The sequence below is a fragment of the Phalaenopsis equestris genome, unplaced genomic scaffold, assembly GCF_001263595.1.
Source record: "Phalaenopsis equestris unplaced genomic scaffold, ASM126359v1 Scaffold000224, whole genome shotgun sequence".
Taxonomy (NCBI): Eukaryota; Viridiplantae; Streptophyta; class Magnoliopsida; order Asparagales; family Orchidaceae; genus Phalaenopsis; species Phalaenopsis equestris.
Window position 1 is genome coordinate 1,949,359 of NW_018164666.1, and position 13,809 is coordinate 1,963,167.

Consider the following 13,809-nt stretch of genomic DNA (forward strand, 5'->3'; position numbering starts at 1 on the left):
AAATAAATGCTACAAATTATTTAGCAAAGAGCATCTCGTAGCAGAATTGTGTTAAGATTACTTCAACTTACGTGAGACAGACGCCATAAAAAGCAGAAAACAGAGAATATCTATAAAAAATTACCTGTCCTATGTAATGATCGAGAGCAATACTTTGCCCAAGTACATTACAAATTATGCGTATGCCATCCATATCTAAGCTTTTCAATGCTATATAATCTGCACCTCCATGCATCCAGGAAGTTAACTGTGGTTTCTCAACCACAGCGTAATCTACAATCAAAAGAAAGCTCAGAAAAAAAAAAATCTTTACCCAATATAATAATATTGGCATACAGACTGCATTAAAAAATGAAATATTACATGATCTTAAACAGGACTACTGTAAGTTAAAAAGATGGCTCATCTATATGCGACAAAAGATGAATAAAGCACAATAATTTCCCTAAAATGTGATGCAAAGAAACCAAATTCTGAAGAAGTTCTGTAATCCCTTATTGATGTTCAGTGTATCCAAAAGGTCACTTAGGGGCTTAAACGAGTAGACTCAAGCTTGAGCTTGATTAATTAATCGAGTTCGAGCTAGAGTTAAGCTTGAACTTAATTCTACAAATTCAAGCCAGCTCACGAGCCGTCTTGTTTATTAGAAAATAGAGAAAATAACATTAGCTCAAGCTAGGTTTTATAAAAATGATAAATAGAATGACCTATTATGAGAAAAATAACAAGAAATAACTTCATATAAAATATAAAATATTATTTTTAAGTATTTTTAATAACTTAAAGATAAAGACTTGGATTGTAATATATTTTGAGTATATTATACATTAATATATTTTTAAACGAGCTAGCTCACGAGTTAATGAGTCGAGTCGGGCAAAAACTTGGGCTTTGGCTTCTTAGCACATCGAATGAGCAACTTATCAAGCCAAGCCCAAGCCGGCTCATGAGTTGTCTTGACTCAATTACACAACCCTAAGTTCAATAGTTCGAATGATTTATTTGATTGGATGCTTTGGTATATTTCATACACACTAGGGTAATTTCTAACCCAACATCAAGCCCCAAGTGCTCCAAAGATTAATGGCGATCTCAAAAAAATAAAAGTGATAACGACAAAAGATGTAGTCGTTAAAAACATTTTTTGTCTGTTATCAATGATGTAAAGTCAGCAAACATAACCATCATTCGTTCTTAGAGAATCGAGGAATTTTGTTGATTAAATGTAGCCAGCAAGATATCAGAGAAAATATCAACAACCTTGGCAAGCGATAATCTGCAATCATTTTATGAACCCTTTTACAACATATTTCCCATTAATATCAATATTTGATATTACTTCTAGTGTAGACAAGTACATTGCAAATTTTATACTATTAATATATAATCAAAAACTGAAAGCACCAAGGAAAAATATTTTAAGACTCAGTTCAATTAAGGACAAAAATTTTCACCGCCTCCGAATACTACCAAAAATAGGAAATAAATTATCGGGTTGATTACCATACTGTGGACCCAGAATGATTAAAAACTTAATTATAACACTACTAAAAGGCTAGTTAATTTACAACAATAAATAAACATTTTAACACCTTTATTCTTAATATTAACTGGAAAGGTAACAAATGCAATATCATAATATTAAATCGATAAAAAAAAGATCTTTATAGGCTTCTAAGAAGGTTACCATCCTTTCTCGTTTCAGGAAGCAATCTATGAGCATGCTTCCTAACTAAATCAAGATATTGTTCAGCTTCATGATCTGCAATATTGAACAAGATAACCGATCCATATTGGAAAACTACAACATAGCGGCAATTATCGCCATTCTCATTGATCCCAATATCCTAAAACAAAATATCATGTTACAAGAAGGGAAAAACGGTAAAAATTTAAAGCAATTTGGCTTGCAAATATTATCAACTAAAACAATCATATTATCATGCAATAGGTGCTTACATGAGATCAGAACTTTAAGTTGGTCAACAATTAAAGAAAATTTACATACATAACATTCAATTATTATGTATTGACATATCTAACACCTGAACTTCAATTTTTACATACATGCCACCAAACCTATGCAAGAAAATGTCTTTCACATTTTAAAAGTTAAAATGGTGGTATTTCTTATGTGATGTGAAAGATTTGGGTGGTAAAAATGTAAAAAGTAATGTTTAGGTGGTAGATATGTAAATATATAGGAATTGGGTGATATGTACGTAAATGCCCCAACAATTAAAAATGATGGCAAATCAAACCGAAATTCCAAAGGCTTCTGCTACCACAACATGCATACATGGTCATGACTACAAATAAAAAATAAATGCTACAAATACTATGCCACTCTGTGTAGTCGTATCCAAGGAAAAAAATCTGAAGAATATCCTACAGATAAAGAAAGCTAATGTATACAAAGAAATAAAGATCAGAAGAAAGTAAGAAATGAGTCTAGCTCAAGTAGAAAAATTGATAAATATGAAATACAATACGTTTTTTTTTTAGCAATATAAAAATGCATCAGCCTTTCCGTAGAGGCAGGGAGTCATGGTTTAATTGTGAAAGTTTAAAAATATTGAAGACAGCCAATCATGCATTTTTTTACCATTTATGGTTGAAGAGCATGAACAGAAAATTTAATAAAAATAACTAAGTGTACGGAAGCAAGCTTTTTCCAGTTGGTACGCATCATTTCAGTAATTAATTCAGCTATCTTAGCAATTTAAAAGTGCAAATATCAGTGAATAACAGAAGCAAGTTTTTCTGGTTGGTGAGCATCATTTCACTAACTTATTCAGTTACCTTGGCAATTTAAAAGTTTAAATGGCAGTGACTAATAGTTTAATTGGATACCAAACAGGGCCGACAATTTCTACTCCTTGTTATGTAGCGAGGAAACCAACTATTGTCACTGAAGCAACAAAGAAATTTGCTTTATCCCCAAGTTGCAATCAAGATTTTGACTAACTCAGTTCCTAAAAAGGCGGAGACCAAGCCGATGTGGGGACTATACCTCTCTAAGTACTGGGAAAGGGTGGCCAATAGCAGCTCAACACATCATCTGCTAAATTTATACTAAAGGAAAACACTCGGTAATTAAATAATGACACCTCTCCAATCCCAAATATTCTCCCTCCAACAAACAATTCAAATTGAAATTTTCTTCAACCATTCTCTCGACTCCAGAGCTTCCTCACATCTCACCTCATATATAGATCAACCATAGCATCCTACATCTTATGAAAGCTCTAAGCAAGTGTTGGTCATCGGTAGTAGCTCTATACTCAAACAAAGAAAAGGCTTTCCCACTCCACAACATAAGCTCATCTGTTCCAAACTACTCCATGTTCCTCAATTATACAAAAACTTATTTCAATTGATAATCTTGTTGTTGATCATAACTGCATCGTTTCTTTCCATACCTCTATCACATCAAATACCTTATGACAAATTGGGTTATCCTTAAGAGATCGTGCCATGAAAGCCTTTAACCCATCTATTCTCATCATCCAATCATACTACTACAGCCTTGTTGTCCAAAAGCTCCACCGTCCACCTATAACACCAATGTCTTGGTTAATCCCAGCGCCTCGACCATTTCTATTATATCCAAATAGCAATAGACACTATGTATTCTACTTAGTTAAATATTTGAAACAATTTTCATACAGAAAAAAAAATCATTGACTTCCTTTTATTGTCTAATAATTACAACAACAAACTGTTTCAGCCAACACAAATGTATGGGAACCATCTCTAGTCACTTCCTTTCAAAGCTATAAATACTAGAATCCTTTATTAACGACTCCGCTCATCTCTGCTGGAAATTCCTCATGTTTCATAAATTTGAATCTTCGTAAAAATTTATGTACTTGAAGCAATTCAACACATGAACAAAATTATTGTGCTCCAACAATGGTGGTGAATATACGAAAAAATACCCTTAATAAATTTCTCTTCAATCATGGAGTTGTACAACAATAAAGTGCCCATATCCTCCTAAACAAAATAGTGTTGTCTACACAAACATCTTTATCTTCTTCAAATAACCCACACATTACTCCACGAAGCCAATCTATCTCATAATCTATGGGTCGATGCACTCCTTATGCCCACTTATCTAATTAATCAAATACCCTTCAAAACTACAAATAATAAATTGCCATATCAACATTCACGTCACTCACCTTCCCAATACTCACATATTCAACTATTTGGTCGCACCTGCTTCCCTCAATTCCCCCTAATAACATCACAAATCGGCTTAGTGCTCTACTGCAATCATAATGGATACAGATGTCTATACACCATATCACAGGTAAAATTATAACTTCCTGACATGCCATATTTGATAAACACACATTCCCTTACTTTTAATCTTGTACAACTATAATCAGAACAACCCCACCATCTCATTAACTCTAATTCCTCTATCCTACACTGGCACCTCATAATAACATCCCACTTATACATCACAATCAACGCCCACTGATTCATCATCACTAACTATTATGACCTTTGCACTCCCAACCCTTCAAATATCCCACCCAACATCACAACATTCCAATCAATAGCATTATTTCCCACCCAACCACAATCTATCCCAAAACCCCACACCCACCACATGCTAACTTGAGCAAAATAGGTTCATTTAAACGTAAACCCATATTTGCTCCACATTATACCCTTTCCCAATCCCTTGAACTCATCTACTACCCTTAGGCTATTGAGCACAAGTAGTGGAAAAAAGCCTTGTCTCACAAATTTCATATATTACAGAAGCAAGGAAATAAACTAGTCCAACTCAATCTACGCATTAAAAAATGATTGAATGTCGATGAACCTTTAAAACTGAATCTCACTCTAATGGCACTATCCATCAACATAAAACTCGTCTAGTAGCCCAAGGCTTCAAGCAAAAACAAGGAATTGACATGTATGTGCTCATACACATCAATAACATACCCTTACAGGAAACACTAGCTCTACCCACTCAGCATTTCTACAAAATTTGCAGCAAGCATTCAACATGAAATCTTAGAACCGTTTCCTTCCTTGGAATCCAGACTACAAAGAACCCTATGATCTTCACCTTAGCTCGGAGAAATATGCCTTGGATCTTCTTCAAAGTCTAGTATGGTAGATTGTAAATCAGCTCTCAATCCCCTACCATCAAAACAGCTAATCACCAGCATGCCCAAAGAGACTTAGTTGATCCAGATATGTATAGACAATTAATCGGCTCACTCCAATACCTCAACATCACATAATTGGATATATCCTTCAACTATTCTTGGCACATGTCATCCTACTAGTGGCTACTTCCTGCTCTTCAAACATTACCTCCAAATTTAACCTTTCTACACGGTGTGTCTTCTCTAACTCTGACTCAGCAAATGACTCCCATGATCGCAAGTTTATAAACAAACACAACTCCTATCTGAGCAACAAACCAGTCTCCTAGTGTGTCAAAAAGCAACCCATCATCGCCTGCTCTTCTAATAAAGTAGATGACACATCTTCGCTGAGGCAGCAACAAATGTATTATGCTTTCATCGACTTAACCAGAAATTTCAAATTCTGACCACTCATCCCACATTGTTGTTACATTGAGAGCATTTCTTTCATGACCTCAGTCGACAGCCGTATCTTCCATGCTTACACAAAGCATACACTTCATCAGAGAGTGCATTATTACTAATGAAATCAATATTCTAAATCTCAACTCCCGTGATCAAATTTGTCTATGTTCTCAATAAGGACCTGTCTACCTCACGATAACACAAAATTTTTGACATTGACAATCCAATCTTGGCCTATCAACTTAAAGTGAGGTAATCATAGTCGTAACAAATTACGTAGCACTCAGTAAATGGAAAAACTACCTACACTAAAAATCAAAGCTTCATTAACATCAAAATGTAAATGCATATATGTGTTTAGATGTGTATATTTTATGCTTGTATGATTGCACATATGTGTTTCTACAACTACAAATTTATCTACGCATGTATGGATGTGTAACATGTATCTATTAAAAACTATAATTTGAATTACAAGATCGAAAATCTATGAAATCACAATTGTTTGAAATTGGATAAACGTCTGACAGAAATTAATCAATGCCTGCCTCTAATTAAGATGAAACAGAGGGAATATAGAGCATAATTGATCAACTATAGGACAAATGAACTTGAGATTAATGGTTGACCATCACATAAAGTTTGCATCGACAACAGTGTAGGTTTCATCCAGTAAAATGAACGCTAAAAAGAATCCAATACCCATGCATTGCATGGAACTAGCATGTACATCCAATGGTTCAAAGAATTCCTCCACAAAGAACTGCAGCAAGGACAAATTAAATCACCATAATTCCTAGTCCCTTGATCCCACCTTTCACCAATTCCATTAATTTCTAATAGTTTGATTGCGGCATGTGTTAAAAAACTCGTTTCATAGTTCAAAAAAGTGACATTGGAGCTACTTTTATAAATAATAAAGTTTCTAGTGTCATGCATGTAATTTTCCCCATTATTTTTCGTGCATAATATATTTCAAGCTTTCTCAACTAAGCTTTCCTTCAACTAAATAAAGCATCAAAGTTTTGTTCAGATTGAAAGAAAGGAAAAGAGATATAATGAAATCCTAATGATTTATCCAATTATTATATATTTATACCCATCTATGTAAGCATTTTTATTTTTTTATTTTTTCCTTTCACTCAAACGCATCATCTTTTCCTCCAAGTTTAATAGCATCCTAATTAGCATTCTTAATCTATGGTAACCGTTAAAGACCAATTATTTATTATTTTAACGGAGAAAACAATTAACTTTCAAATTAATGGCTGAATGAGAGGAGATGGGCTGATTATTTCTCAACGATGAAAAATATAGATTATATTGAGATGGGAAGAGAGGAAGCAAAAGAGAAACTCAAAGGCGTGTGGTGTTGAAGGCTCGAAATAACAACTTAGTGAGACATCAATAAATTATCACCGGTGTATGCTCGTGACCAATGAGGTTATCTCCTCTTCTTCTTTCCATTTTTTCTTCATAATCAACCCTTTCCCATTCAAAATCCCAATTAGGGCTCTGAATTTAGCTCAACGGTCGTTAATCGCTCGAGGATTGATTCTAATTTTTGGCTCAGATCGAGATCAGATCGAAATAAACAAGCCAAGTTGCAAGCCAAAATTAATGCCAAGACCACTTAACCTACATAATAAACTATGCACCTTGCAATTCAGCTGTGTTGTTAATTCCAAATTTCTGACAATATGTTCAATTTAAAAAGAAAAATTAGGTTGGGCATGTGTCCTTTTACTACACAACAACAACGCGTAAACAAAAAAGCTATGCCTGAGGCTGCTAAATTGTACACCATGGCAATATATTCAACAAATTCAAGGCCTGACTTCAATTCTTTTTAAAAAAACTTTTCATCAATCAAATATTTATAAGCAAATTGCAAAAAGATGGTCCTCCTGCCATGATTCTTCCACGTGCTATTTTAGAGAAACACAGCAAAATTGAAAATGAATAAAAATTGCTAATTAATGAAAATTTTATAAAAATGAGTAAAACACAGAATTTATGCAATGCAAATGTCCTGTAAAAAAGGTTTACTTTTGAAGATCATCCTTACTAGAGGGTAATCGGAGTAGCGTAGCGCAACATAATTTGATGAACGAGAAGACGGAGGAATCACATAGCACACATTTTCAGTTTGTATGCTCTTCAAATCAATACTGATAAAACAACCGAGTCAGAAACCACTCGTTTATACCATTGTATTAATCAATTTACCAAAAACTTGAAAGCTTTACAAATATACTACCACTCTATAAAGCCAAGCAATCAAACATAAATTATAATAACCATGTAAAGATAATATGCACAGGAACTGCCATTATAGAATAAGTAAATGAACAACTTTAAACAACAAAAATGCATTTTTCATCAATAGTATCAGTCAATGCCCATGAGTTGCAATGAATCATAATAATAATTAAAATTAAGTTAAATTATTAGTTACACAATTTTAAATTTAAGATAACGATATGCATGGCGTGATAGCTATATATTGAGTAGATGATTGTATTAAAATAGCATCATACATCAAATTCAATTTAAAAATAATGACATGAAGGATGTCATAATTACAGTCAAAGCATATTTAAAGTGAAATCCAATCAAAAACAATGACATACAAAAAGTGATAGTTGACTTTTAATTGCATTTTAATTAAAATTCAAAACAACCACACCATGTGGCCCCCTTATAACGCACCAAGTGTTATTTCCAATAGTATGCACACTTCCTTAGCATATATACAGATAGAGATTACATAAAAAGCTTCAAAAATTATAATTTCTGATGATTCAATTTGAAATCCATGAATAAATGCTTACTAATGGAATGGAAGAATTTCGTTTTGCTAAAACAGACAAATTCATATTTTCAGTGCCTCATAAACGGATGCCTTATCAAAGGAATATCTAGTTCTATAAATTACATAAATATAAAATATGCACCTTGAATACTTCATGAAGAACCTCCAAAAAATGGCTACAAACCATTGTCATCCTAAACATTACAAGAATAAGATATGCCCTCATACGATTCAAATTAAGGTCAGAAATTATCAATTTCGCAAGCAACAAAAATACTATTTCTCGATCGAATTTAATCAGCTGGCAAAGAAAACTGATGTACCGAAATAAAGAAAGATGGAAACAAGTAAAAAAAAAAAAAAAAAAACTTCAAAAAAAAAATACCTAGTGCTTAGAAAATAGGCCTTCACCGGAATATATCTAGAGGTGCCCTCGTCTTCGTGCGACTCCCACTCATTCCTCTGTATGTGCTCGTAATGCCCAGAGCCCAAAACCCCATCATAGGAATCGGAGACGGCAGGGATTGTGGAGGAAAACCTAATAAATGGTGAGCAGAAACCATATGTCGGGGGTAGAAAAAGACTTCCAAGAGAAGCCGATGTACGTCGAGGAGAATGAGAGGAAGAGCACCGCGACGATGCTTTTAGTTGCCTGAGCTGGGACCAAGCTCCCCATCTCCCCATTAAACTCCCTGCCTCCCTCTCGTATGTGAGATAAGTAATCAAACGAAAAATTCGAATATACCTATTTAGCCATTAAATTATATTTATATATAGAAAATGTGTCCTCTTTAAAAAAAAATTAAAAAATTAAAAATAATAATAAAATAAAAAATACAACTCGACACACCCACCAAACACACCCTAAACTAGGAGAGATTATTGCGTGCGGACACCGCATGCATCTCTGCATGCGGTGTCCGATCCTGGCCGTAGATCACGGTGATCTACGGGACCGTAGATCACGCTGATCTACGTTGTTTTTTTTTATAAAAAAAAATAAAAAATTTAGGTGGGGCCCACCGAAATACATCGGGACCGTAGATCAGGTGATCTACGGTCCGGATCGGGCACCGCACCAAGCTGCGTGCGGTGGCCGATCCGGATTTTTCCTTAACTAGACATCCAACATTACTAAACGATTAAGATCACCAGGTAAAATATTAGAAATAAAGAGAGCACTCAGAAGAGATCCTCGCTTAGCAGCCCAATCAGTAACCGCATTTCCATCTCTCTTAGTATGAGACCAATAGATATTAAGATCTTTAGCCATGGATTTGATCTTCTTAACTTGTAAGTTAATACTTCAATGACACACCATATCATATCTGCACACTTTCCAAAGAGTAATAGAATCAATTTCCAAAATAATATTATTCCATCTAATCTGTCTCACAAGCATCAAAGAAAAAACAATAGCATCAGCCTCAGCCACAATTGAAGAAACAGGTAAAGCAAGGGCAGCAAATCAATATAAAACATCACCATTCCAATCCATACAAACTCCACCGACTCCCGCACAGTTCATTTACCAACTGTCATCAGAATTAATTTTAAGGAAATGAGCAAAAGGTTTGATCCACCTTTTATTGCAATAAGAACTAGCGACAGTATTAAAGGAAATAGAAAGATTAATATCAACAGAAATCATATATCTATTAGTATTCTCTTTTAAATTATTCATAAAAAGACTTTTATAAATATAGGGAACAGATCATCGCAAAAGTCTTCATGAATGTAAAAACCTCACCATTATGCTTAACAGAGTTCCTAGAAACCCAAATAAACCAAAGCACAATAAAAGGAAGGTTAGTTAAGAAATAATGTCCTTTACTTTTCCAATCCTCAGAGATTTTCGTAATGGTATTATAACCATTATAAACATTCATTCTACCACTGAGTTCAAAAATATTTTTCCAAATATTACTAGCAAAACTACATGAAATAAAAGATGTGTGAGAGTTTCTTCATCATTATTGCAAAGATAACACTTAGAAGCCAACCGTAAGCCCTTAAATTTGAGTATATTATCAAGAGGGAGAATCTCATGAAAGACCCTCCAAATAAAAAAGGATATAGAGGGCTTCACCCATTTATTCAAGTTCCAAGAAAGATCCAAGCCCTGAAAATTGTGCTCCAATCTAGCAAAAGTTTTGGTAATAGAATCACCAATCTTACCTTTAACCATAGGAATGTCTTTCATATCAGCAGTAATGGGTATATGAGAAATAAAAGAAGCATCATTATAGTGTACCATATTAAACAACTTGGGTAAATTTCAATTGTTATCAACCCAAAAATCTTTAACTTTAATATTAATAGCCTGAGGACCCCTATAGAAGTCCCCAAGTGCACCATTTTCAAGTCAATCATCATACCAAAAGGCAACATCCCCTTTACCAATGTCCCAAAACAAAAGATCTTCTACTTGGGGAGCAACCTTAAGCATCTCCTTCCAAATTAAAGAATTAGAGTAGATGAAGAAATAGAAAGAGGATGAGAATTAGAACAATATTTTGCATGAAGTAAAGAAACCCAAATAGAATTATTCATAAGAAAATGCATCCATAGCTTCATAAAATTAAATTTAATAGAATCAGTCAACCTCCTGAAACCCAAGCCACCCTTATCCACAGGCTTACAAAGCTTCGCCCAACTTTTCCAATGAATATTCCTCTTGTCACCACCATCCCAAAGAAACATATTAAATAAAATCTCAATCTTTTTAATTAAGACAAGAGGCATGTTCACCACTTGCATAATATAAAGAGGAAGAGAAGTAAGGATACTTTTAAGGATAGTAATACGACCACCAAAAGATAAGAACTTATGCTCCCAAGAAAGAAGTCGAGTACTAATCTTATCGATTAAATCGGAGAAATGAGGGTTTCTCCTAACCTTCTTATCAAGTATGAAACCCAAATATTTAAGAGGTAAACTAGCCTTATTATAAGTAATAAAATCATAAATCCAATTCTTTTTATCAGTAGAAACGTACTTGGAGCAATAAAAATAACATTTTGAAGTATTAAATAATAACCCATATGCCTCTTGCATATGAGTTATTACCTTCCAAATCATCTTAATAGCTCTTTTATTAGTATTAGTAAAGAGAATAAGATCATCAGCAAAATAAAGATGGGATATGCTAATACTACCTTTATGAGCATAATTTAAACAATGATGATTCTCAAACAGATTGTTAAGACATTAAGATAAATAATCAAAAGCAAGAATAAACAGATAAGGAGAAAGAGGGTCTCTTTGCTTAATACCTTTAGAAGTCATGAAGTGCCCATGAGAACTACCATTAATAATAACATAATAGTAATTATTATTTAAAATTCAATAAACAATATTGCAAAAATCATATTTAAAACCAATAGCTTTTAAAACATCAATTAAAAATTTTCATCTTATGGAATCAAAGGCTTTCTTAATATCCATCTTAAAAATAGCATTGCCACGTCTCTTACTCTTATCCAGATTCAAGAGTAGTGCTTGAACAGTAAGAGCATTATCCCCAATATGCCTCTCCTTAAGAAAAGCAGATTGATTTAAGGAAATGATGTTATTCAAAAGCGGTTGAATCCTCTTAACCAAAATCTTAGAAATAATCTTAGAAACGACAGTAATAATGTTAATAGGTTTGAAAGCATCCTAAGAATTAGCACCATTCTCTTTAGAAATTAAAGCATTGTTAGAGGTTTTAAAATACTTATGCAAATCATTACCTAGAAAAAAGTCATGAATAACCTCCACAAGCTCAATATGAACAATATCCTAACAACTTTTATAAAATTCCACAGTGAAACCATCAGGATCAGCAGCTTTAACTTCATCCATGCTATCAATGACAGCGTTAATCTCATCTTTAGAAGAAACAAAGGTAATATAAACATTATCCAAACAATTAGCCCTTTGGTACAGATCAACATTAATCTTAGCCAAAGGACTACCATCATTAGCAAATAACTTAGAGAAAAAATTAATCCCATCTTTGACAATATCATTATGGCTAGACAAAGATCTACCATCAATAAATTTAATATTATTAATCATGTTACTCTTTTTTCTACTCTTAATGCAAGCTTGAAAAAAAGCTGAGTTCCTATCCCTATCAAAAAAAATTATTTTTAGCAGCCTTTTGAGCATATAATGACTCTTCCATATTAATAGCATTAATAAGATCTTTTTGGCCTTGAATAAACAATTCAAGGCTACAACTATTACGACAGTAATTCGTCTTCAAATCCTTAACACGGTGTTCAACTTCAATAACCATTCTACCAAGATTTCCAAAAACTGTCCAATTCCAGTTTCTAAGAAATTTAGCAAGATGCTTTTGAAGCAACCAAAGCTTGATGCTAGGATTATTAGGCACCACATCAAGCTTATGAACATTCCAATTATCCCTAATACTCATAAGAAAGTTATGATGTAGAGTCCACATATTAAGAAAATGAAAGTGATAATTTTTCTTACCAACATCATCTTTCACTTTAAGTAAAACTGGAGTATGATCCAAAGCTGAAAAGGCAAGATGATGAACCTCATAAAGATAGTAAGAATTGCTCCAAGAAGAATTGGAAACAAACCTGTCAAGTATTTCAAAAACATGACCACGATTCTAAGTAAAAGAATTACCATGAAAACCAAAATCATAAAGGCCGACATCCAGAAGCACCGCATTAAAAGCAGAAATCAGATTAATATTAGGTGGTAAACCACCTTTCTTTTCATTAACAGAAGAAATAAGATTAAAATCCCGCACAATTAAACAAGGTTCTGTTGAGGGACGAATGGAATTAAGCAAATTTCATAAATCAAATCTATCCTTCTTCAAACAACCAGCATAAATAATAGTAAGAAAAAAAGAAATACCATGAAAGTTAATATAAACATGCAATAATTGATTACGATTAATAATAATATCCACCTTAACAAAATCCTTCTAAAGAAACCAAATTTTATTATTAAGGTTAGCAAAATAATTAAAATTATCGATTCTCCTAACATACTTATCATTATTGCAAGAATCAACAAGAGGTTCAAGAACCCCAAAGAAAGGCAAATGATAAGTACGTATTAAATTCTTAAGTCTATTAGAGGCATTAGCCTTAGCAATACCTCTAATATTCCAAAATAAAGTAATAAAATTCATCATTATGATCTTTCCTTCCTCTAGTCAATCTAGAGGCAGAGGCCAAATCATTTAAATCCCAATTCTTACCCATCAACTGATCATTTAGAGCATCAGGCATTAGATAACCAAGCTCACGGCTACGGGCTACCCTTAAATTTCTTTCTCCTAGAAGGCTTTTGAATCATCCACTCTTCCTCTCTGATATTATTCTTAATGAAAAAAAAATAGTATATATATATATATATATATATATATATATATATGTG

General features: G+C 33.3%; 1 protein-coding gene across 1 annotated transcript in view; it reads right to left on the reverse strand.

Moving 5' to 3' along the window:
* The window catches only part of LOC110023341, a 14,093-nt gene extending 4,962 nt beyond the window's left edge, over nt 1–9,131 (reverse strand). Inside the window, exons 1-4 of the mRNA XM_020722703.1 lie at nt 8,783–9,131; nt 7,651–7,753; nt 1,688–1,847; nt 125–273 (exon numbers count right to left, since the gene is read on the reverse strand). Coding sequence (XP_020578362.1) covers nt 125–273; nt 1,688–1,847; nt 7,651–7,753; nt 8,783–9,081 — 711 coding nt within the window. The 5' untranslated portion in view covers nt 9,082–9,131. The remainder of the gene's footprint in view (nt 1–124; nt 274–1,687; nt 1,848–7,650; nt 7,754–8,782) is intronic.
* Between the last annotated feature and the right edge of the window lie 4,678 nt (nt 9,132–13,809).